This window comes from Vanessa cardui, chromosome 10 (genome assembly GCF_905220365.1).
Source record: "Vanessa cardui chromosome 10, ilVanCard2.1, whole genome shotgun sequence".
NCBI classification, from domain to species: Eukaryota; Metazoa; Arthropoda; class Insecta; order Lepidoptera; family Nymphalidae; genus Vanessa; species Vanessa cardui.
The window spans coordinates 11,455,444-11,483,430 of NC_061132.1; the positions used below are offsets into that span (position 1 = coordinate 11,455,444).

General features: G+C 33.3%; 1 protein-coding gene across 6 annotated transcripts; it reads right to left on the minus strand.

The window, feature by feature from the left end:
- Nucleotides 1-27: 27 nt before the first annotated feature.
- Nucleotides 28-27,987, minus strand: LOC124532820 (serine protease gd-like). 6 transcript variants are annotated; one of them, XM_047107903.1, is made up of 11 exons: nt 27,854-27,987; nt 20,293-20,502; nt 16,439-16,923; nt 16,020-16,133; nt 10,416-10,494; nt 7,394-7,501; nt 6,610-6,786; nt 5,769-5,936; nt 1,408-1,564; nt 781-813; nt 28-424 (listed from the first exon to the last, which is right to left on the minus strand). In XM_047107903.1, exons 1-11 carry the CDS (start codon nt 27,854-27,856, stop codon nt 237-239), a joined length of 1,722 nt encoding a protein of 573 aa, XP_046963859.1. In that variant the 5' UTR covers nt 27,857-27,987; the 3' UTR covers nt 28-236. The 6 variants fall into 6 exon arrangements, with proteins under 6 accessions (XP_046963859.1, XP_046963858.1, XP_046963857.1 ...); XM_047107902.1 differs by lacking the exon at nt 27,854-27,987 and having other exon boundaries at nt 10,416-10,491; nt 20,293-20,535; XM_047107901.1 differs by lacking the exon at nt 27,854-27,987 and having other exon boundaries at nt 20,293-20,535.

The following is a 27,987-nucleotide window of genomic DNA, read 5'->3' on the forward strand; positions in this document are numbered from 1 at the left end:
TTTGAATAGGGTAAAAAAACGATATAGTCCATTTATAATTTTTATTTTTAGATCATTCATCACCCTTAATATTATTACAAAAATTTAGGTAAACACTTGACACATACACAAATGATCGATTAAATTTACGCAGATTAAAATAGCACAAACTACACAAAAGTCATGGAGTGCGTTATACTAAATATATCCATAAAAAACTATAAAAAGTTTTTATATCTAATCTCCTTTAGAAATACTTATTCGATGTTTTGTTTAATCCAAGGTAAAAATTTGGATAAGTCAGTAAAAACTACGAAGTGCGTTGGATCACATCGATACTCGTTCTGTCTCGCAACAGACAGGGAGACCAGACCTCTGAGGTACCATGAATCCCCCATATAGAAGACCATACCGCCGCCGCTGTCACCATTACAAACGGACGTACCTGTCGTACAGAACACAAAAATATATAAATGGCAACATTAAGATTTTTTTTTAATTAGTTGCTTGACAGATTAAAAAAAATAATGCTTAAATTATTTGGTTAGTTCCATAATATCCATTAATTGCTTAATATTTTTAGTGTTTCATTAAACGTGTTTATAATTTTTTTTTAAATATTAAATGTTTTTGGGATTAAAATGAGAAGCAGCTATTGCAGCTAGTGACATAAAATTAGTAAAAATAACATGCGAGTAATACAGAGGGTTCAGAATAGTTAAAGATAAATTATTGGAAAGCTGCGCTGTCTTTTTATTCCCAATTAGACTGAAGCTATATTAATTCTATGAGGGAACATACTTTTTCTAATGCCGGTACGGTCATTGGTCGATCCTGTAATAAATTTTGTAATGATACAGTTATGATTAAAGCGCTTCCTAGTTCACGATTCAAACAGAGCTACCCAATTTTAAACATACATTTTTAAATAAATTATGAACAAAAACTATTTAATTGTATTATATATTAAAGATTTACTCAGTATTTTAAATATGTTTTTAATTAACTATTTAAGTAGAACATGTAGGTACTGTTTTTTTCATAAATATTTGGATTTATAAACTTCAATTGAATATTTATAATCTGTTTTTTTTTTTTTTAATTCTATTTCTCCACATTCTTGTTGGATTACTGAATATTCATTGTTATATTTGTGCATCTAAATTGGATATATATATACTATTTCAGACTGAATGTCATTTGAGTTAGAGTCTTCTAAAACTGTTATTTTTTAAACAAACTAGTACTAATAAGCTAATAGAGGCCGCATAAATAACTAAATGTAAAAACGAAGCAGAAGCCATAGATGATATAAAAAAAATGAATCTATAAGCTATGATATTTTAATCTACCATAAAATTTATAATCTACATTTTATTCAAGTGATGGACTTTGATCACAAATAACGATTTAAAAAAAAAAGCTTACCATCTCTGTATCCAGCACAGAATGTGTATTGGGAAGTAAATTTAACGAAGAATTCGCTGTAGGAACGGATGCAGGTCTCAGTGTCCACGATCGGCATTTCGACTAATGTCAGTTCTTCGGTTGCAACCCCCGTGTCATCGAAGCCCCATCCCACAACCTGTACAAATATATATTATTCATAATTTATTATTATAGACATTTTTTTTTTAAATATTGGACAACATCCCATACATTACACTGGTCCCAATGTAAGTATTTCAACTTGTGTTATGGTAAATCAGAAATAACAACGGTAGCACAAACACCCGGTCCCAAGACTACATAGAAAACTGATAAACTTTTTCTACATCGACTCGTCCGGAAATCGAACCCGGGACTAAAGACTGGCGTACCCTTGAAAAGCGGTGTAAACTCTATACGACCCCGGAGGTCGTCAAACCAAAACATAACGTAAAATAAAATCATTGTAGCCGGAATCATTAGATGGTATAAAACAAAGTTGCACACCGCTGTCTATCCCTATGTATGATAAGGTCTTTAAAGTAACGCAACCGTTTTGGATGCGGTTTGTTTTAAATAGAAAGAGTGATTCGAGAGGAAGGTTTTTATATATAATACATGGGCAATATGCTAAAAAAACACGGATAATTTTAGAAGTTTCTGATCTGATGTCATAAATAAACAAATTGCGTAGTATAAGTAGTATAAGTATTGCACTTGTGCGAAGCTGGGGCGGGTCGCTAGTTAATTATAATATTTTGTCATTTGAAATTGATACTCAGACTGGTAACTGGACTATTTGATCGTAAGGGTTAATTAACCCTACCATAGATACTGACACGGACCATAGACTACTACCCATAGAGGAGATATTGCCCATCTACATAATGAACAAAGCGCCACCATCCTTATACTTCTAATTAATTCTTAACCGGTAGACATCAACACTGACACGTGCTGTTTGGCGGTAGAATATGAGTTTGCCCCCCCAAACTCCTACTTCGGTTAGAAAGGTTTATAATCAAGTAATATTAATTAATTGGCGCCCAGTGCAGTAAATAGCCTTTTCTGCGCCCTGTGCGAGCTTCTATAACTGCGCCCTATTTAAGCAGACCCTTTGCCTATTTTACAGTCTCACTCACTAAAACTTAAACACAGGTTCACTACTGCAAATGCGTTGCCCATTAACGATAGACACTAAACACAAATGCGCTCGTGCGTTGCCAAAAAAGTGAGCGCGATGTATGTTTTTAATGATACTAGCATGTGAGTACGTTTGTATTGGAATCGAGTACTAGGGGCTCAGCGGAATCTTAACAAGAGCAAAACGAAAAAACAATAGTCCTGCACAGTCTGTCTATTCTTGTGCCCTCGAGAGTCTACACTCTGTGCCTGGGCACCGATGTCACCACCCTATTTACGCCACTGTTGGCGCCCAGTAGCACGGCTAATGTATGGAATTATATTGTATGGTATGTTTATAAACACATATTAAAATCATGAATATGTAGAAATGCTTCACCAAGTTTGAGTTCGCTATCATCGTCACATGGGACATAACATCCCAGTTAAAAGGTGAATTGGTGATGTATGTAATTGTTAAAAAAATAGCGGAACCATGTCTGAAGACAGACTTACCACCAGGTATCATTAGCCCAAAAAACTACCTATTTTATAAAAAAACCTGTTCAAATTTGACAACAAGAGAGAGCCATCCGGTTTATTTATAATCTTGGAGCTAGAGACTCTCTTCGGGATGTTTTTAACAAAGTGGGAATACTCACTGTTGCGTCGCAATATATTTACAACAATATTATGTATATTCACAGTAGCATTGATCACTTTGATAAAATCAGTGATGATCATTGTATGTGCACTAGGAGTAAGGATAAGCTTATAACGCCAAGTTTCCGACTCCGCAAAGTCAATAAATCCTTCTTGGGGCAAAGTATCCGTTTCTATGATAAAATTCCGCAGAAATTTTTAAATTTGCCGTTTAGTTAATTCAAATCGTTTGTAAAAGCATATTATTCGATATAAGATTTTATAGATGATAAAAAAGCGTGAAGTTAATACCTGTTGACTACCAAGCAGGATACATTAATTGAAATAATTGTATTTAATTAACATGACGTTGTATTTTTTAAATGTTAAAAAAGAGTACTGAGTTTCTGTCCGTTTCTTCTCGGTAGAATCTACTTTCCGAACCGGTGGTAGCTTCACTTAATTGTAAAATGACGATTCAAAAGTGCTTATAAAAGCCTACTTGAATAAAGTTTATTTTGATTTAGATTTTTGATTTTGACTATTTTGTTATGATCTATTCATCGTTTCCATGTAATTAACGAGATGATTTTAACAAATAAGTTTTCAAATAAACAATTCTACGTGGAAACAACAAACAACAGCGGAATTGAATTTGTTACGGATCGATCTCGTCGGCATTGCAGATAGACGCTGATTCAACAAATTTTAGTGAAACGACCAACTTCGTTAAATTATTTACACTTTATTTGTGCAATTTTGAACTGGTGTTATACAGTTAAAATTTTTGTTTACATTTTTGATACTTCGTTATGGAGAAATACAAATAAATTATTATGTATTACTAACGAACTACCCTGGGTAACACGGGCGTGAAAATTCTATGATGTATAAATGTACCGCCTATATATATAATATAGCACTCAATCAATATATATTATAGACGAACAAAAAATAAAAAAGATTCGAAATATTAAAACACATTGTTCGGACAATTTTTAAGTTAATTATCAAGAAGCTTAATATACATATGTATATCTATATATAGTACGACACAAATTAGTTGTAGCATCGGAAAATGCAATGGAATGAAAATAAAACCGATTGCTGACGATTTACACAACCAATAGAAATAGCTCCCTATCGCGCCATTCGACGCTGTTCGTCGCTATAGATTCACGCGTCAGAGAAACCAAGTGCATGTAAATCGACGCGTCAAATTGACTAATATATTAGGTCATATGATATTACAAGTTATTACGTTTGTTATTACGTTATTACGTTTGTTATATTACAAGTTATTACGTTTTAAAGATCACATTCGCATGAGAAATAAATATTGATAATTTGGGATAGCGTACTTAATTCGGATGTGATCGGTTTTACGAATTTTGCCGATGCTACAACTAAGTTGTGTCGTACTTGTTATATAAGAAAGAAATGAATTTTTCAAGTTGCACTATCGTCTTATCAGAATCTCAAGTCATGTAAGTATCTCGTTCGAGAGATTGTCCTTAAAATTTAGGAAGTGATTTAGAATATAGAGTAGAATATAATTATTCTGAAGACACTTATGGCAATCAAAATGTTACAAGATTAAAGTATAATAAAAATTTGAATAGTTAGCAAAACTACATTCATCGAAATAAGATGTACAAAAGGCATGACAAATACTTCTCTGGTGATGATTTTTTTTATGGAATAGATTGGCGTCGAGCATATGGGCCACCTGATGGTAAGTGGTCACCATCACCCATAGAAAATGACGCTGTAGGAAATATTAACTATTCCTTACATCGTCAATGCGCTACCAACCTTGGGAACTAAGATGCTATGTCCCTTGTGCCTGTAGTGACACTGGCTCACTCAACCGTCAAACCGGAACACAACAATACTATGTACTGTTGTTTAGCGGTAGAATATCTGATGAGTGGGTTGTACCTATCCAGTCGGGCTTGTACAAATCCCTACCACTAAGTAGAAGATTATATAAAAAAGAAATACATCTGGGTATCGGGACGCGACAGAAGTGATAACTGTTCCAAAATACAGCTAGCGCTCTTTGTTAGAGTGAGAGATAAGACTACTTATAGCTGCTGTTTACTGTATGTTCGCGAGGGCCGACGGAGCGCGATCCCAGCATCTCCAGGGCATTGCGCCATACCATCGGCGACCACCGGACCCAAGAGGATTACCACGCGACCTCACTCGACCATGACCGCTTCGTCGTCGCCGGCTGACGGGCGTTCGCCGGGATCCACCGACGAACTCGACCTCGCTGCGCGACGGGAGAAGCCATCACATGGACATACCACAGTGGGATCCGCCACAGGTTGCCGATTGCCAAGGCTTGATCGCCCTGTGGCGTGAACCCCACCCAGATCGAACACCATGGATTGCAATCCACCCAGTGACCCGGCTGTAGTTGCAGTCGGCGTTGCCACCACTGTAGGGGGCCATCGCCCCGACCAGTTACCCCGGGGCCTATGCGGGCCTGCGTGGATATCTCACCAAGAGGAAGGGAGCCAGATATAGTTTCAAAGTTACGCGTTACGTAACGAAGCGTTCCTAATAAGAAGTTATCAAAAAATACTCACTGAACCCTTCTTCCCAATGACGTAGCTCAAGTCTATCTGATCCTCCGGCCAAAGGCAGGCAGCCCGCACGAACTCCGTGTATTCAACCGGCTGACGCATCTTTAAGATGCTGGCGTCTCGACTGAACGATGAAGCGTTGTATTGTGGGTGAACTATTATGTCGGAAACCTGAAAGTTATTGTCATATTAAGGTTGGTAATGTAATATTTAGGGTATACTTTTATGAGTACTACAGAGCTAACTAAATCTTCGCTTGAACGCAATTTCGAGTAAAAAATTAAATAAAGCGTCAATAATTGGATCTTAATACAAACATTGTGTGATGAGAAATATTTGTATATATTTAGTACCATAAATACTTCTTAATTTATTGTTTCATCCGCCGATCCCAATGGCAGCTAATTGGCACAGATGAACTCTTATTCTCCAACCAAAAGTACGGATGTACTTTACAATAACTTTATAGTTCGCTATGTACCCTTTTCATCAAAGGTAGGCTATGGGCTTAGTCAGCAGTGGACCGATAGAGGACATTAAATAAAAAATAAGTAAATATGCGACAATATCACATACATTACTCTGATCCCAATGTAAGTAGCTACAGCACTTGTGTTATGGAAAATCAGAAGTAACGACACCACAAACACCCAGATCCAAGACAACATAGAAAAGTAATGAAATTTCTACATCGATTCGGTTGGGAATCGAACACGGGACCTCGGAGTGGCGTACCCATGAAATCCGAGCACACACTACTCGACCACGGAGGTCGTCAAAACATTGTTGTTAGGCTGTTCTTTAGCTTGTAAGTTATGTAATGTAAATGTCTTGTCATACTTACCAAACGTATCTCAACTCCTTCTACCGACGTCCTTAAGTTGTGTTTTCCGAGGTATATGGTGAGGGTGTTCTTGTTGACAGGTCGACTGGATCCCTTGCGCGTGACGCAGTGGGCTGCCGTGATCACGTGCTTGTGGGAGATGAGGGTACCACCGCATATGTACTTACTGTCGACCACCTAGAGATCAATATGCGGTGTGATGAGATGATGAAATATGCTGATTGTTTGATTTCTTCTATCAATATTGTATCGTTATTATTGTACGGTGTGATCATTATAAATATTATATTAGAATTAGAATGATCAGAAAACAGTTTAAATGGACAAAAGAAAGTGGTCAATATTTGTAAAAATTTAAGGGCCAATGCAAGGTGAACTTGTTATACCACTTGTTATGGTATTTCGGCAAATACTAAATAATTGACATATTGACAGATCTTCTAGAGGATTCTAGAAAGGTGCTTTATTTATATCACTATCATCATAATTGCTACATAGTATAAAACGGAGTCACTTACTTCTTACTTTTGTCTGTCCCTTTGCTTAGATATTTAAAATTAACTACGATTACAATTTTGATGAGGTTTTCTTAATAGATAGAGTGATTAGAGGGGAAGGTTTTGTATATAATACATAGATATTATAGTAAAGATACAAGAAACATTCTGTAGTATTGCAACCGTACGCAGAAAGGGCTATATATATTATGATGTAATGTACAATTTTGCCATCAATATTTTTATCCATTAAATCTTGTGGATATATTATGGAATAATTTTGGTACCTGAGTGTGGTAGAGGGCTATCTGCCAGGGCCACTGTCCCTCTAGAGTCGGCTTTCCGTTCACGACGAGAGGATTGGGATTGTTACGTAATACTTTACCACACTGACTCTGAAATTACAAACGATTTAATATTAAACAATTGAAAGTAATGCAGCGAATTTTTATGTCGCTTTTCTATTCAGAAGTGTAAACACATATTTGGATCACTTCCAAGAAGGTTAAGTTCTAAAAAGGTTCTAGCTTACAATGTTCTGAGTATTGGAGGTCACAATTTTTTTAGTAATCGGTCTGTAAAACATTTTGACATATTTTCGGAAAAAATAAAATAATGTATACTTTTTAATGTATTATATATTGCGTTACCTATGGGCCTCGTCATGTTTAATTCATGTCTATATTTCTTATATGGTATATTAAACAGCATAAGAGTCAGAGAGAATGGTGTTATAACTATAAGTTAATTATAGAACGCTAACGGTTTTTACATATTTGGCATATTAGTGGGCAGTAACATTTAAATATATTACAATAAAGCAAGTTTTGTTAGAACAAGTAACTTGAATCCGTACGCCTTATGGACTCCGTATGGACTTATAAATAAATTCATAATTACGAGCCTGTTTCACCTTACTTTGAATTTATTCCATTATAATTTAATTTACATAGGAAACTTTAAATGACAAATTAAAAATACTAGCGTTCTATATAAATAGTATATAATCTTCGCTGACAATTAAATAATTTCAAAACAGTGACGTACGAAAAATTCAATAATATGCACTTATTTGTGTTAAAAAACATCGTGAGGAAACCTGCATGTGACTAATTTCATCGAAATTCTGCCACGTGTGCATTCCACCGTCCCGCATTGGAACAGCGTGGTGGAATATGTTCCAAACCCTCCCCTTAATGGGAGGCCTTATCCCAGCAGTGGGAAATTTACAGGCTGTTACTTTACTACTTTTTTACTTTTAATTGTGAACAATTTTTAAAAAAACAAAAACAAAATAGGAATAACTAACACATTACTTTAAAAATTGTAATATTTTTTATAATTCTTTTTATGATAAAAAACCACTATATTAGCCATAAATAATAAATCCGTAGAGGTGAAGGTTATTTAAAGTTCCTTATTATAGTAAGAAATATATGAATAAATGTTAACGAAAAAAAAATGGCGTTTCGATGATTAATTGACACTGGTTAGCTTAGATCCGGTTTACATTAAGTCGAATCGAGATTTGACAGTATACCGTTTACAGACCGTTCTACCCTACGAATTCCATTGACTCTATTCATATTAATAGGTCCTGATATCAACGTCATAATTACTGTACATTATAACATGATTAGCATATTCACATATTATTTTACATGGTCATCTTTGACAAATGTGTAGTGTGTAAGCACAATAGTGTGAATATTGAGAGATGTCGGGTCAGCGATATAACTGTCGGCCCTACATAATGTAAACCAGGTCTAGAATTAGTGTTTTTTTTTTATACGGAAAACAGCTAATATTTAAAAATAGAAGAGTATTTTTTAATGTCTATTGTTATAAGTCTTTTATGAGAAAAAAAAAATTGTGGTTGATTTGAGTATTCTTTATTTTTTTTACTTCTGTCCAATTTTAAATGAAAACCAGCATTCAGTGAAGTTAGTTCAATATTAATCTTTCAACATTTTGAATTAAAAAGACTGCGAATTCGTAATAATTGTCTCATTTTCTTTGATGAAGCTATTGTAAAATGTAAACCTGCTTTTGTCGTCCGAAATTTTACTATACATGTGGTATGTAATGGGTTATTACCATATGCTGCTATGAAGCAGCAAATTTTCACTTCAACAGGGGAAGAGGCTTAATTTAGTCTAGCTCATTACAGGCTGATATTTTTAAGATTAATGATCATAACTTTTCGTCATATATATCTAGTAGCATAAACTTCTTAGTCGGAATAAAATCAAAGTATGTAAATATCAGGACAAATGTCCTGCCTGAGGCCTCACTTCGTATATAATGGTAGGTCCACACGACACAGGCTACGCACAGACAAAAGTATTGGAAAAGTCAAAGTCTTTAATTGCAGGCCTGAGGCCTCCCCTCTCTTTTGAGAAGGTAATTAATCAAAATTAAATAATGAAATTGGTATATTAAGTCGCAGAGTAGTATTTAATTAGGAATTGGAATTTCGGTCTAGAATAGAAGCGCTGTAAGCATCCTCGCTAGATTAACATGCGAATATTTGTGCTGAGTTAATACCTTGTAAATTTCAATATACGAAGTTAACTCAGACCTAGAAGTTTGTAGTGTGGCAACAATGGAGAGTTCTATCGTAATTCACGCTATGGTTGATTCTTAAAATATTTTAGTAGCTTATTTGTATTTAGAACGCGTGCATTAACCGATGATTACGCGTTCAAACCCAGACAAGCACCACTAATTATTCATTACTATTCATGTGCTTAATTTGTCTTTATAATTCATCTCGTGTTTAGCCATTAAAGAAAACATCGTGAGGAAACCTGCATGTGTCTAATTTGAACGTAATTCTGCCACATGTGAATCCAACTAACCCCAATTGGAACTGTGTGGTGGAATAAGTTCCAAACCTTCTCCTCAAAGGTAGAGGAGGCTCTATTCCAGCAGTGGGAAATTTACAAGCTGTTATTATTATTATTTGAAGCTCCTGGGCACTGTAAATATGTTGCCCCATTTTTGATATATCAGTATAGTGAATGATATAAGTTTCGATACAATTTTTTTAGAAAAATAAAATAAATCACTTCTTAGTAACAACTTGGGATATTTTATTTTGTTCTGGAAAATAAGAAAAGCGTTAATGAAATCGCCAATTTTCTTATCTTCCAAATTTGTTGCTCTGTGCTCTAGACCAAAATGCCTCTTTTTTTAATCCATCGCTCCATACATTGTAACCTTTTTAAAGATCTACTTATTATAATCGCTGATTTATCAAAAATATAATATTACCTATTTTAAATAAAACAATCATATTAAACTTACATTTTTCTTGGTGCCACCCACAGTTTTGTCTGGTGTAACAAGAAGGTAACCACCGGTGAAGTATTCGGAGGGATCACTGCTGTTGGAGAAAATAAACATATATTTAAATTCAGAATTTGATGTCATATTTTAAACTAGCTGTGCCCGCGAACTTGTACGCCTTTAAGAGCGCAGTCTGTAAGCGTGGGAATTTATTTTCGAACACACACATAGGTATTTTACAATAATACATTTGCATTTTTCGGTGTATCGTACGCATCCCCTGAAATACTTAGTTGCTTTTTGTCGATGCAACGAATAAATTATATTTTCATTGCGCATTCACAACGTAGGATTTATAAAAATACATTTAAATACGAGCAATGTAATTAGCTATGAGGTTGTCACTCGCAAAATCAATTTTAAATTGTTTGTTAGCAAAGGGTGCGGTCCGAGTGCAATAAGATGCCTAATATACCTAATGATTTTTAGATTTTCAACTGCTTTTGTTGCTTCTAAATAAATAATTATTATTTTGAGAATATTTTAGACACATTAAATAATCACTTACTAATATTTAATAAATAAAAATAACGGAAGCATATATTAATTATATTCTTTTTTTTTTTCATTTCACTAAAATCTATTAAATAAACACAAAAAATATTACAATTTGACAATTATTACGATAACAGCGATATGAAAAAAATATCTAAAACAATTTTTTTTATATAAATTACAATCAGAAGCAGAAAAAACTAATAATACATTTACAAAAAAATAAAACAAATTTTTTGGTGTTATGGGGGATAAAAAATCTTTGTCTTGGTTAAACAAGTCAATAACACAAGAAAATGTTTTTTATGAAATAATTCAATTAAAATTGTTTTATATTAGGTATATAAAAATAAAGTTGGGCCGTTGACGGGATCTGCTCATAAAAAGTACTAAGCATCAATACACAGAGGAATGTATATCAACATTTTTGCTTAGCACTATGTACTAAGTAATGTATTAATAAAGCAGTTAAATATTTAAGAATTAAGCAGACTAACGTCATCAACATCATGAGCAATGGTATGAGTTACCGTTCGTTTTAAATTTGGAATTTAGAAAAAAAAATTAGGCAACTGTGAGGCAGCAAATCCTCCATAAAACAGCAGCTCCAAAGCAGTAAAACTCTCCAGTTAAGTCAACCGAGAAATATAATAATACTTTGGAATATAATTTTAAAAATATATGACGATAGAGTGTCTTTGATTAAATGATAGAGCCGTGTAGTTTTTTCTGTATGATCTGTTAGACGAGCATGTATGAGTTACTACTATGATCACAGGTATTCCGTTAATGTCTACTGCGACGTCAAGTAACACTAAATCAAATTCCTATGCAGCTTCTTCCATTCCATGTATGACATTAATCGTACAGGTTTTTAGATTTACAGGGTATTGCAAGATAAGCAGAAACCTGTTTTAATCCAGCATAACCAGTACCTTTCGACATAAAACCAGACACAGCAGTCTCATTTATATTCAGGTTTCCACAATTTTCATCCTCACAATTTTGCATTTCTAATTCGACATTAAAAATTTTGCACATTAATATTTAAGATTTTACAGAGGTAAATTCAGAATGCAAATCCTTTTTTTTCTTTTAAAAGTTGAAGATGCTTGAAATCATGTATCCAAATGCCGAATTGCGATTTGTGATTTTCTGTAATTGCTCGTAAAAGTGTACCTAAAGGGGCGCAACTTCATCTCAGTGCCCCAAGTCATCCACATCTGCATGTGGTGCACCCTGATCTACGAGGCGACCCTGGCGACCGATTGATGGTAGGATGAACATCTAAAACAGCGTAAATAAGTGATACAGACATAGTCACCTATGCGTGAACGCCCTGCGATTTCCAGCCCGAAAGCCAAGCTTGGCGAGTATTATACATTTACTCCAAAAGAAGGACCAAAATGTCCACGGCTCCACTATTCTACTATTCTTGATTACGGCGGTGGCCACAGTAACAGTAGGGCAGGCTCTGCCAAGAAACTCCGTGTTACGAACGGCCCCACAAACAAACTAACCCTACAACAACAACAGCCTGTAAATTCCCACTGCTGGGCTAAAGGCCTCCTCTCCCTTTGAGGAGAAGGTTTGGAACATATTCCACCACGCTGTTCTTCGGTTTCCTCACGATGTTAACCTTCACCGCAGAGCACGAGATAAATTATAAAGACAAATTAAGCTCATTAATCAGCGGTGCTTGCTGGGTTTGAACCCGCAATCATCGATTAAGATGCACGCGTTCTAATCACTGGGCCATCTCGACTCAACTAAACTTAGGTTTAGGTTTATCGTATACAAACGATTAGGTTTGATGAACATCTGGTGCAACTGGAAGAGGAACTGAAATATATAAGATAATACCTTTGAGGTATCTGCGAAGTCCGAAGAGAGGGAGAGGACAAAATCACTTAGATTCGGGTCCTCTTATGAACTTCAGGGAGGGAAACCAACAATCTCAATGCGGGACCGGGTTTCTGGTGCATAAGGACCTCATTAATAACTTCAAAACAAATGGGATATTTACCATATTTTTTATGTTTCTTAGATGCAGCTCCATTTTGGACATTATCTACGAATGTCTTGTGCATGAGTCTCATGATAAAAATAGCCATGTTAATTTTAAATCTCATTAATAACGTTGTCGAAATCTCCAGTGAGTTGACAGGGGTTGCGTACTTCTTCAAAGTTGTACAGGTTACGCACCCAACAAGACACCTTCAGATGATAAAGAGGAAAATATGTACCAAGGCATATCAGGCAAAGCCCCGATGCAATGACCATAAATTAGATAAATTTCATCATAAAGGACAAGCGACGGATACTAGGAGATGTCTCTTTGGTCACCGGGTTTAATACCGGAAGTGATCACCAACTCGTACGAGGCACTCTGGATATTCGTTTCAAGCTCGAACGTGCCTATTTGATGAAGTCTACGTTTAGACCTAACATGCTTCAAGCCGGAGATAGCAACCGATTCGCTGCCTTGGAAGCCACAAACGACGTTGACCAGAAACTTGCACAAGTGGTAGGAATTCTGCGAGATGAAGGCAAGAAATTCCTTCAACAGAGACTCTGCAGCTCATGCAGGAGCGACGAGGTAAACATCTACTTCATCAGATAGGGCTCAGACAAACTACAAAATCACGAGACTTGTGCAACATGATCTCCACAACTCGAATATCCATTTCAGCGAACGGGCGATCGAGCTACGCAATGCATCTTACAAATTTTTCGATATTTATGACCAAAAATAAAAATTAAAACAAAAATTGTTGCTTAATTTTTGACTTTTTTGATCGACATTTTCATAACGATGACGACGATGATGACGATAACGACGAACGCGAAAATGATTAAGATATCTTTGTAGAGCACAAAAAAAGGTACAAAAAAGGTTCTCGTAAAAATTTTCCAATCTCATCGGATTGCCGAGTTATTGCCGGGAACAAATTTTACCATTTTTTCAAGATGGCGGCCTTAGCGCCCCGGAATTCATGGCCTTTCATTGTCATTTATCTGCCTTTTTTTTCGACGAAATGACTGCACTAATAAGCAATGATAAGTAAAACATTAACCGATTAGCAATCATACTTGTTCAGTTCATCTGATTCCTTGAAAAGTAAAAAAAAAACAATTGCGTCCCACGACACTCGGGCCCCACCCTTATGTTCGCTTGTCTATGTGTGCGTAGACGTTTCGCGTAATTATAATGTTCGGCTCGAAATAAAATTGACGTGCTCTCACCTTGAGCTCTGGGGAGGGACTGAAGATTTATTGACAGCGATGTCGAATAAAAAATCAAAACCGTCAAATGATTTTCTCCATACTAAAATGTATGGACGACGAATGCAAAAAAGTAAGTAATATTTAAATAAAAAATACTAAAATATTGTGTAATATAATAAAAATTTAATGTGGTACAATTATTATTTGCACTTTTGAGACCCTTTTTAAGCAAAAATACATGAATAAACTAGCAGCTAAATAGCTCAGTAAAGCTAAATAAAAAAGGTCGATTTCAGTGTTTGGAGTCATGTTGGCGATGAATATGCTAGGTTATTGATGTATATTTTAGATATATTAAGATGTAAAACTTGAGACATATCTATTAAGATACTGCATGTAATTTTTTATCCATATTCGATGCTCCAGTTTTCAGATATTTAAAAACTAGTAAGTGCTATTTTAGCGTTCCGTAAGGACGGCCCCCTTAAATATAACAAAAAAATGTAGCCTATGGTACTCTCTATTATATCAGTTATCGACCAGTGAAAGTCCCGTCAAAATCGGTCCAGCCATTCCAGAGATTAGCCGGAACAAACACACAGACCGACAAAAATTGTAAAAAAATGTTATTTTGGTATATGTACCGTGTATAAATACATATGCATTGAGTAAAAAAGGGCTATTTTAATATACAAACAGGCACTCCAATTTTATTATATTTATAGATTGTATTTTTAAATATCGAATGAATAAGCCTTATGTCAAACTATGTCCGTCTGTGTATCGAACATAGTTCTATTTTTGAGAATAAAAACACATTAATTTCCAAAGACGAAAAATATAACAATAAATTCGAAATTTAAAATTGTAGCCTTGAACTGAATTAAATTGAATAGGTATTTAAAATACATACTATCTAGATTATTTGAATATAGAAATTAGGAAACTTGATTAGTTGGGCCAATTGTGACAACTAATAATTCCTAGAAGTGTTTTTAAAATTATAGGAACTGATTCACATTTTATACTCACATAAGAGCGATCATAACTTCAGCTCTGATCATATATATGTCTAGACAGACTAAAAGATTTGAAAACGCCTCCAAAAAAAATATGGGCCAACTCTTGGACAAATAATTGGCCATTATTTGGCCAAGAGTTGCCTTGTATTAGCTGTCACACACACCAAGATAATAAAGTTTGCTCGTTTCTTTCAGATTTTTTTTTTTAATTTGGGTTTTTGATGACATTATCATTGACTTTGTCTTAAATTTCAAATAAAGCAAATCCTTAATACTATTTTATTACAGAAAAAAGCTTTAATAAGTGGAGCTAATGTGTATAATTAAAGTTGAAACTACAGAATATGATGACAGGAAGTGTTATGGGTCACACGATGTATCACTGTATGGCAGATTTCAACATTTCAGGAGTTATCGTGGGTCCACACGACACAGACGTAGCAGTATCGTTGCAATTCCATTATATTTCATTCATATTTCATTAAAAACTTTATCAACTAGAATTATTGAATATAAATCGCATTTTTTTGCCTCGTGTATTCCATACTTATTTCATTAAAAATTTAATCAATTAATAATTATTTACTGGTCAATTATATAGCTCCAAATAATAAGCGGATATACGTACAGACTTTCAACTATCAAGAATAGCTCCGAATTTTCCATTACACCGACTTTTGTCTGCGCTTAGTTGCATAGTCAAAATTCAATTGAGGTTTATGCCAAGTCTGTGTCATGGATCTACCATTATACAGTGAGTTCTTAATCCATAAAGATTGCTACTGCGTATTTAAAGTATATTAACGCCAAGCCTTACCTGACACTATCATAGTCGTCGTCATTCTGTTTGATGGGACGGTATGATGTGGTTGTCAGCTGATGATTCGGGCGTCTTTCTGTAACGCTCTGAACAGGCACCTGGCCATCACCGCTGTTAACGAGCGTGAAGTTAATCTAGTGAAGATAGCTACTACACGGGAGCATTGGCATGTCCAATTTTAGCACCAATAATAAAATCGACAATTATTTCAAAGGCAGACAGTTTTAAGAAAAAGTTGTAAATCGTTTATACATGCAACTGAATGTGATACTTAAGAGATAGTAGATTTAGATGCCAGTGGAGAAAAGAGAAAAGTCTACTAACTACTATCATGATTTTTTATTCCTTTTTAACGTCATGCATTAACTTTAAATGTATTTGATTGCGTTTAATGGTATTAAATCAACGATACTTACATGCTGTAGGGATTAGCGTTGCTCTGTTCTCCTGGTCGATTACTTGGTGCTACGTAAACGGGCCCATCTCCTGAAGGTCTTCCATACACAGGCTTGGTTTCTGGCTTGTCTTCGGGCCTAATAATTGGCTTTTGAGGTCTTTTACTCGGTCTACTTTCTAGTGGTCTATCTACTGGTCTTTCCACAGGTCTTTCCACGGGTCTTTCCACGGGCTGAGAATGTTCCACACCGGAGTCAGGCCGAGGTCTGCTTGATGTTATATCAGGTCTGATTGTGTCGACACGATCAATGGCTGGCTGAGGGGAATTGGCATTGCATATCTCTCTGCCGTTAAGTCTAATCGCTTGCAGTCTTGGGACTTTATTAAGAGGATTGTACTGGACGAAGAATCGAACGGAAAGTGCTGGGCCCGGGTGGATTTTCATTTTTGTATTTTCAACTTTGAAGTCTATGTTGTCTGTGGTCGTGACGTCTCCAACCCAGTTCTACAAAAAAAAACCCTATTACGATTCGTCAATTGTTATAAAATGAGCTAACCGTTAAGATAAGGGTTTTAATGGAATTACATTCAAAGAAAAACATACAATAATATCATATTTATTAACTGTTAATTTGCTCAGTAGGTTATTAATCAAATTATTAACAAACGCTTATCATTTTGTAATACATTGTTAATTTAAATTGTATTTATAATTTATTATTAATCTGTCTTTAAAATATGACAACAATTCTAGTCAGTATAGTCTACTGTTTATAAAGTCAATGTGTTATACAGGTATGCTAAATTCAAAAAAATAATAATATCGATTTGAAATCAGGAAGAATATAATAGCTCACCAAAGTTTCATCAAAATCAGTTGAGTTGTTTAACCAAGCAAAGAGGAGAAATTATTACGTTTTGTTAACTATATAGAAGTTAAAGAAGACGTAGGGTATATATAATAATAAATTATTTCCTATTATGCGTAAAAAACTTAATATTCATATAAGTTATTCTAAGAAACGAACGATCACTGCACGCGCTAAAGGTCAACTTAGGTATAAATGAAAACAAAAAATACGTCCAACTAATAAAAACATTGTTAAAATGATACTAATTTATGCAGAAATTCTACGACTTTTTACTTTGAATTTTGACTGAATTGGTAATGAAAATTTGTAATAAATATTGCTAAAAATGTTCTAGCTATGTATTTTCAATTTACGTACGTAAATAAGGTTTATGCATATAAATCAATAACAACAAACGTGTTTTTTTATCCAGATAGAATTAGAGATGTACCGAACGTATTCTTATGTTTTTTTTTTAAATCGTAACATGTTAAATGTTTATTGTCATACAGTCTAAAAATCCCAACAATATTAATTATAGTAATCTATACTAATATAAATCAAAGACTCTGTCTGTCTGTCGATTTTTTTACGGTCGATCGGTATCGGTATTGAAGCGAATTTGATGAATTTGGTCAGTAATAAATACTTAATTTTAATTAATCGGTATTTCGCATTTTATATGGTATAGTTTGGCGGACGAGCATATAGGCCACCTGATGGTAAGTGGTCACCATCACGCATAACAATGAAGCTGTAAGAAATATTAACTATTCCTAACATCGTTAATGTGCCACCAACCTTGGGAACTAAGATGTTATGTCCCTTGTGCCTGTAGTTACACTGGCTCACTCACCCTTTAAACCGGAACATAACAATACCGAGTACTGTTGTTTGGCGGTAGAATAACTGATGAGTGGGTGGTACCTACCCAGACGGGCTTGCACAAAGCCCTACCACCAAGTAATATTTGAAAAGGTACTTCCATACTTGTCAGATGTGTTACAATATTTTTATTAAATTTCGATGAATATTTTAGTTAATATCATATGCTTAATGTTTTATTAACGAGACATTTAATCAGAGCCAAAAAAAAACATCTCATCATCTCGTCTCGGGGATTTACATACATCCTTTCAAAAGTCATAATAGCTTTTTCTTTTTTTAATATAAATGTCACGGAATAAATCTATACAGCCACAACGACGCTGGGGAATTACTTGCATATATAACAATTAAAACGGAAAATCTGCAGGTTATTTAATCATCTGAGTGGAAGTCAATGGTTCGTGCCTATTTAAACCACGTGTCGATAATTGACAGCCAATAAAATAACGTGTGGAATGACGTAATGAAATTCGCAAGAAGAACTTTAAAGCCCATTACACAATGAAAAAAATAAGATATAAGGAATAAGGAACACGAAATAAGGAATAGCGGAATCCATCGATGGCAGCACCGTTAATCAATTCATAATTAAGGAATAATAAATAAGAATAAAATTTCCGTCGCGATGGGAATATGTTTCTTATTTCTTATAGGCAGCCAATCGCAAGGCATTTTTTCAACGAAGTGTCGTAAAACTAACAGGAGCACGTAACTAGTAGCAGGTATTTGGCCGCTGGGATTGGTTGAATATTGTAGCCTATCGCCTATTGTGTTTTGGTTGCTGTGCTATTCCTTATTCCTCGTTCCTTATTCCTTATCTATTATAAAATATATTTTTTCATTGTGTAATGGGCTTAAGTCTTTGGCAGTTTTTTTATCGCTTCTTATAAAGGTAATATCATGTAAATAAAAGCACTATATATACTCTTTTATGATGAGTATATAAGAAGTTTGACAAGCACCGATAGGCGAGAAGTTATGTGGAATTGGCTATCACGGTATGGGCATACGCTGGAACAATCATGCTTGATACCAGAACACAATAAACTGAGGTATAAATTAAAATAAATCTAGATATTGAGTGTTACTTCTCAATATATACTCTGTAATAAGATTTTAAATTAACATGGTTATTTTTATTATTAAAGTTATTAATTTCGGGATATTTACCATGTTTTTTATTTTTATTCGGTGGAGCTCGATATTTCGAAATTATCTACGAATGTCTTGTTCACGAGACTCTCAGTCTGATGGAGTAAAAATAAAAAACATGGTAAACATCCCGAAATTAATAACTTTAGTAATACTCTGTAATGTTACGTAAGTACGTGAAAAAATTAATGGTTTTATGGGAAAATTGTGGAACAAACACAATTTTGTTACTCCTATTACTCGACTGCAGAGTCGGTAACTTTTTTGCGGGAAATGTATACGAATCTACAACAGGATCCCAGAAAGCGTTTTACCACCGACTCATCAGATATTCTACCGCTCTGTAGAATATCTTGTGACGCTACCGTTGTGATCTGGTTTGAAGGGTGAGTGAGTCAGTGTAACTACAGGCACAAGGGACATAGTATCTTAGTTCCCAAGGTTGGTGGCACACTGACGATGAAAGGAATTGTAATATTTCTTAAAGCTTCATTGTTTATGGGTGATGGTGACCACTTACCATCAGGTGGCCCATATGCTCGTCTGCCAATCTATTCCATAAAAAAAGCGTTCAAAATCCCTATGTTGCCAATTAAAAGAAAATTAGAAGACGCAATTGTGAGAAAGGTTTTACAGTAAGTTTATGATTGATAGCACACCTTGAGAATGATAAGATCGCCTTTTGACTGTTTCTATTCATATTGAATATTTGTAAGCAATAGAATTGACAATATAATAACCCTCTGAGTTTCTTTCGCTGATTATTCTTATGTCAGGGTATTTTCTTTTCGTTAAGTTAGTAGTAGTAGTAGTAGTTCGTTAGCATTAACTTACTTATTAATGTTTAATTAATAAGTAAGTTAATGCTTTTAATATTGAGTGAAGAATTTGGAGTCGACTTTATATATTATACTTATATATATATATATAAATATATATACCTTATATATGATATATAGTCAACGCAGAATACGGTAACTTACCCCCAAAATGTCTGCCTTACTGTCCAACACGATGTTTAGCCACAAGGAATGTAGGGTGCTGTCTGTTGAAAGATTAACTGCGCCGTACCACCGTCCTGGCTCATTCGTACTTGGCTCATACATGAATACATTTGGACATGGCGAGTTTGGCGTACTTTGTTCATGTGTCGGCACACATAAAGCTATGACTAGGACTAATAATGATCCAATCTGAAAAAAATAAATCATAATTTTCATCATCATCACCACTATAAAATTGTTTTTATTTTTAAAAACTTTTTCGTGGCATAATATTCGTATACTGTGTGCAATAATAAAAAAAAAATCCAAGATCACGGGTTTGCGCCTTTTATTAGGGTTGATGACCTTAAAAACCTGATACAGAAATTATACACGTACTTTTCCAAACTCGAATGACTTACAGTTAAAGAATCAAATGAAAAACACGGTAAGCTATCATACGGATAAATAAAGTATTAAAAACAAATGAAAAATGTATATATGTAATTAAAACGACTTTGAAGTTATAAATTGATGTTGTCAACATAAAAAAAAATGATAAAAATCGTCGAAAAAAATACGAGATTTCGCCAATTGAGTACCTGCGCCATTTTTCGATCGGATTAAGAATGTTCCATTTAAATAAAGAGCTTTAGTTAGAAGTAATGATGGATTTGATCATGGATTCAGATGGATTAGCCGGCTTATGACTGGTCGCACTTTGATCTGATCTAAAGGCTTGAGTTTATTCGATTCTATTAGTAAGCGTAAATATTGATCAGAGAATTTATATGTATTAATTACTCAATTATTATTATTATTGCGCATAATATATGTATGCTTTCTTGGGAACTATACGGGTTTCCTTTACAAAACATTTAAAAAAAAATTAATAATGTCACTAATGTTGCCATTGTACGCTTAGTTTTTCTGCTTGAAAAGAGATATTATTCTGATTTGTTTCTGCCAGAAAAGGGATACTAATAATAAAAAAATGAATAAAATGTTTTTATAACAGTGAAGTTAACATCGATGAATGTAATGAAATTAAATAATTAAATTAAATTTAAATTAAAAATTAATTAGGATTAAATATGAAGATATATATCAATTAAGAACTGTTTGCAGGAATTCACGCGGGAATGTTATATATAACTATATGTTCTACATAACATTGTATTCTATTTTTGTATGATCTATGGTTAGTGGAACAATTTGTCATTATTATAAATAAATGAATGCAATTAATTCATTGACGTCAATACAATGTATTAAAAAATATTCTAGGTCGGTTGATCAAATGAGCCATTTGATAGTAAGTGGTCACAAACATTGGCGCTGTAAGAAATTTAAAGCTTTACCAACATCACCAATGCGCCGCCAACGTTGGGACAAACAACGATAAATATAGAAGGGATACCACGTTTTATAATTAATTACACTTGTACAGTAAAGTAAGAGCCTGTAATTTTCCCACTGCTGGGATAAGGCCTCCTCTTCCATTAAGGTGAGGGTTTGGAACATATTCCACCACGCTGAACCAATGCGGGTTGGTGGAATGCACACGTGGCAGAATTTCGATGAAATTAGACACATGCAGGTTTCACGATGTTTTCCTTCACCGCCAAGCACGGGATGAATTATACACAAATTGAGTGCATATGTATAGTGGTGCTTGCCTGGATTTGAATCCGCAATCATCGGTTAAAATGCACGCGTTCTAACCACTGGGCCATCTCAGCTCCCGCTTTATGGTACATACACTAATATTATACATAGCATAGTTGTTTATCTACAATAGAACTAGGTATGAAAAAACCAATACGAAACACACCACATACGATTATGAGTTATTAGAAAATATTAAACGATTTTGACCATAATAATGTCTTAATTTAAAGGATAATATAGCGTGCCAGAAGTTGACTTACAACGTTTTAAAAGTGAGGTACGAAGTAAGTTATAGTATAGCATTATAGAATGTTCTAGTAAATTGATAGTATCTCGTATCGACTTAAAGGAGTACAAGTTAGTTTTATTTCGCAGCAATAAAACTTTGTCTATTAAGAATTTTGAATTTCGAACGTAATCGTTTCACGCGGCAAAATTTTGTTTTGCACTAAATAGTTTTTGTCTTTTTTTTTTAATAATTTCGAACGCAACAACATGTATTTATACATACATCTATGGCACATATTTTACGGGAAAATAAGAGTCTACATAAAACGTTATATCATAATATACAGTTATTGATTATCATTTTGTTCTTTTGTTTGAAACTTCAACAGACATTATATTTCAGTAAAATTATACAAAATCTTAAAGAATATCATCTAATCCTTCTTCATGAATCACTTCGTAAATAATTGAAAAAAAAAAAAATAATTTGTCGCGTACATTTCGGCTGTATGTAGTAATACTACATACTTAAAAAAGCCACTATTTAAAAAAGTCAGTATTCGATTAATACATAGCGTTTGTATAATATGAATTAAATAACTAAATTCAATGACAAAATCTTATATAGTATATATGTTAAGGTATGTTAAGATAAAATCATCTTAATAGTGATGTGTTTCTTTATTTATAAACAAGAATATCTTGTTCATTTAGATGGACTGGTTCTATTCGTGTTTGAAAGCCTCCACAGTCGTTTCGATTCGATTTTTATTCTTTACAACTTAGTGAAGTTTTTTTTTAATTTTATATATATTTTAACGTTTTGGAGTAAATTAAAGTATGTGTAGGCAATGATAATGATTAAAATGCGTGCATCTTAACCGATGATTGCGGGTTCAAATCCCGGCAAACACCACTATATACATATATGTGCTTAATTTGTGTTTATAATTCATCTCGTGCTCGGCGGTGAAGGAAAACATTGTGAGGAAACCTGGATGTAACTAATTTCATAGAAATTCTGTACAAACTGTAAATACATAGGGACAGACAGCGGTAATCGACTTTGTTTTATACCATGTAGTAATACAAGTGACTCAAGAATCGTCATTTAACAATTATATTAAGTTAAGCTACCACTGCTTCAGAAAGCATAGTGGATTCTACCGAGAGTAACTAGCAAGAAAATCAGTAGTCACACTAAAAATAGAGTCATGTTAGTTAAATACAATTATATATGTTTGTAATGAAAGGTTAATTAGCCAAGATATTATATTATGATGTATTTATTTAATACTATGTAATATATACACTAATAAGTTTAAAATTCATAAGTTATAACTGGTCATAGTCACATACTTACTTTAATTATGTAACTATGGCAACGGAAAATAAAGAGTACTTGACATTTTTTGGTTGAATATAATTGTGAATAATAAAATATTTCAATAACAAAATAATCTATTTTAATTTGAGATAAGATTAGATCCTATTAGTAATATATCCTGCTTGGATGGCGAAGGTAGTGTTTTTTATAGTCTGTATTAAATAGTGTGCCTTCTTTATTAATGCTGGATATATAAATAATCTTAGACTTAACAGCACTTAAGCCTTACTTAATTCTTGTCAAACAGCTGATAAAAAGTTACTGAAGTGTTTTTGTTAATTTATAAATGGATATTTCCTCAGTTCCAATACGTAAAATCTCTGCTTAAATAGATCTGATTGATGACTGTCTAGAGTAGGGTGATTAGGCGAAACCGAATCAGGGGTAATGGAGTGGCTGCTGAGTAATGAATGCGAGTAATTGTAAAGCAATTATCAATTAAACACGGCACTAATTATTATTCATTAGTATCACCGAAATTAGTTGATATCTGTTGAGTTCGAATTTTGAAAGAGTTCTTTTAATTATTTTGACGTTTCGAAGCACAGATTATATAATGTTGATGGTTACAAATTTATTGATTTAATTTAATTTTTCGATTTATTTTTTTGTAATGATTTTTTTGTGGACTTTATTGATTGAACAGATTACAGCTGGTTTTTAGTTGAAAACTTTTAACTTATTGTAGTATATGTGTATGTATATATGTGACACTTATATGGTTGAATCTATGCTGATGAAAACCATTGACGATTGGTAACTGACAACGCCAAATTCAGAGTTACTAGAAGGAGCATTGAACGTGGGCAGCAAATGCACTTCGGTTAATTGGTAGGGCTTTATGCAAGCAAGTTTAGGTATGTGCTAATAATATAAGCTAATTGTTGTTATTTTGTTACAGTTGGAAGAGTTAGTGAGTCAGTGTTATTACAAACAAGGGACAAAAAATTATAATTGTTTCGAGGTTCGTGGCATATTAGCGAAAAACTTGCAGGATCAAATTTGACCTTTTAAAATTAAATGGTGGGAGAATTAGGAATACTAGTAATTCCGTATAATGGGCTACTATTCTTTATAAACAAAAAAGAAACAAAATCTTCGCCGCCAGTAAATATTTTTACGTTAGAAATTATTTCTTGTTTTGAGCTTTGGTGATAAATTACCATCAGCTGTAGTACGTACTTTTGTATATATTATGTCAAGAATAAGTTAAGTGTCCTCCAAATTTGATTCAACCTTAAGGTGGAAAAAAGCTAACAGCAGCAGCTGCTGCACCAAATGCTACTGGATTCAGAGAGCACGGGTGACAGGACTGATAAAGATGGAGCCAATTTTAAGAGGTTTTCTCATTTTGGACTTACGAATGCCGATATAGATGGATGTGATTCAGGTAACGGCTCGAGCGCTTTTTTAGCGCTGATATATTCATGTTTGTTAAGTAGTTTCATAACGGTAGTGGCCATATTATTATAAAAAATCGCAAATAACGGTTTCAAATTATTAAGAGACATGGTATATTATTATTTTAGATGTTTCATAGATAGCAAATAGGAGAGAAGTTTGAAGTGTTTGTAGAATTGTAAATTGTAATTAAATAATTATTTTTCAATTGGAAAATAAAATAATTAGTTTTTTTTTGCGGTAATTTCGATCAACATAACCGATGGTTACTTTACATTTTATATAATATTTTCAAATAGTCTTGAATCATCTTTAAGAACTTACATGAATAATATTATAGATATTATAAATGCGAATGTTCTGTCTGTTAGTCTGTTACGATCAAACCACAACACCATTTAAGGAAATTAGTTATAAAACAAGCATGAACTTCAACTAACATGCATTTCATGCTTAACGCCTGAAGACAAACCCTAAAAAGCCAGTGGAGACGCGGGCGGAAACTAGTAACTCAATAGTATAGAGATTATGGTGATTTTTGTATTGAAGGTTAAGTTACATGTATAGTTTTTAATTCGTGCATTATATCAGTATTTGAACCAAAATGGCCTTTAAGAATTACCCAAGACTTTTTGTTAGGTATATTGGTGTTTTATCGCCAGTGGCTAATTTATATTGATTGTTTATGCTGGAATTGCAGGCCCATAGATTAGAAATCATATATTCATTATATAATTACACATTAAATTATTTAATACATGATTATGCAGACGATTAAAAAGCTTCCAATTGTAATCAAGGCAGGATAAATTAAATACATATATAATTAACGACTGCATTTTTAAATGTTGAAAAAGAGTAACTACTGACTTTCTAGCCGGTTCTTCTCGGTAGAACTACTTTCCGAAGCGATGGTAGCTTCACTTAAAATAGTTGTTAAATGATGATTCAAAAGTGCTTGCAAAAGCCTACTTGAATAAAGTACATTTTTATTTTGTATCACATCTTTGTATGATTATATATTTTTATATTACAAATTATACATTTTTCTTGTACACTTATATTTGTTATTAATATGTACGTAATCATATGTTGACGATATTGTTTATAATTCGCATATATGACGAATGACGACACAACAAAATCTATTTATAACTACCTGGTTTTTCCTGAGCTAATTGTATCAAGACTTTTGAAATTCCTATCGTCTTAAACTCAGAAATATAGTTATTAAATATATATGTTGTCGCTACAGATTTTGAAGTGGGCAACATTATAAAAAAAAGAAAACATTGTCGGGAATTTAAAACTGGCGCTCGGCAGAATATGCTGGAACCGGGAACATTGTGATAACTTTAATTTTCATTACTGTATCTCTTTATATATTCTTTGCTTAAATTGAATAAAGAAGAACCTTATTAATTAATATCAAGAGTTATCTTTCAACAATTTATAAATAAAATAACTGTAGATTATATATATTATCAGTTTGGTTATATATGTGAATGGATTACGAGTAAAAAAACAGTTGAAAATTACGCAGCCATAAAATCTATGGAGAAAAAAAATGTCTTTAAGTTACGTGGAAGATATAAACATCTTCATTTGTTTCTTGGTATTTCAAATATTCATAGATAATGAATAAAAAATGAGTGTAATATAGTATAATCTGTCACGAGATTGTACATACTACGTTTTCCTTAGTAATTATTCTTAATCTGATTAAAATATATATTACTACATTTATTTTCATTATAAAATACAATATGTATTTACGTACCTTATTATTAGCTATTAATTATATTCTAGAATCTTGTAGAAATTCGCTCATGTCATATATTTTGTCTTTAAATGTTAAATTAAAAGCAATATTTTTGGTGAAACTGGTTTAAAATTCAATATACGGTTTGGTCGTAACAACCGGTAAAGTTTAATTATTAAGTAAGGTTAATAAAAAGTAAAAATTTCGTGCAAATATAATTAAGGTTAAGCTGTTTTGCTTTTGGTAAACATAAATAAAATTTTATACGAACTATTAAAATGATAATCTCATCATTTGAATTGAATTCTGCGTTTTTATACTTTGTTTTTTGTCTGCATTCTATTACATAAGACGCAAAATAAACCCACTTATGTTTTTATGTTATTATTCATAAGAAATTATAACATACGAAATTTATTCTATAATATAGGTCTGTCGATGCGATATTTTGTTTGAAAGAGTACGTTGAACCCGACTTCAATCATCCTATTATCGTTATCAATATTTTTAGTATTAAAAGATTCAATTTAACAGAACAAAGCCACAATGATTATGCCCTCCGAGAATGTCAGATTACAATGACCATATTAAACATATCTTTATATTGAAATCAGCTGTAAACTAATTCAATTTAGTTATTTAAATTAAGAGTAATGAACTGATGAAGGATTATGTAAATCGGAATTAATTTACGTTAAAAATAGTCTTATAAACCATATGTAATGCAAATGATAATAATATTTCAAACTTAGCATTGAATCGATACAGTTACGACGTTTAATTCCGGAAGAAAATGATAGAACACAACAATATTACAGCTGTGTGTTGACTGACGCGTTTCCAACGGTCTTATGTGCACAATGTTTCACAATGAAATCATACTTTCGATCACAATATTTCCGTCGAATTATTAATCAATTAATAATATATATATGTGTATTAAAAAATGATATATCCTGTTCGTCGTTTAAAGGTTTTTCCTCAAAATCGAAATGTCAAAACCCACACAAACCGGTCATTTACGTTTTTGTACAAACCACAAGATGTTTTCAATCGCACAAATTGTATCACAAATAAAACATCACTTTATAACTTATTACTTGATATCTTACCATTTTTAATGCACATAGAATAATAATAACTAATAATTTTAATAATACAAGCCGCGAGCGCGCGCCCTACGCTCTTGTTTCTTTAAGAGTAAACGCTGTTTGTAATATTCTTAAGGTCAAGTTTACAAATAGCC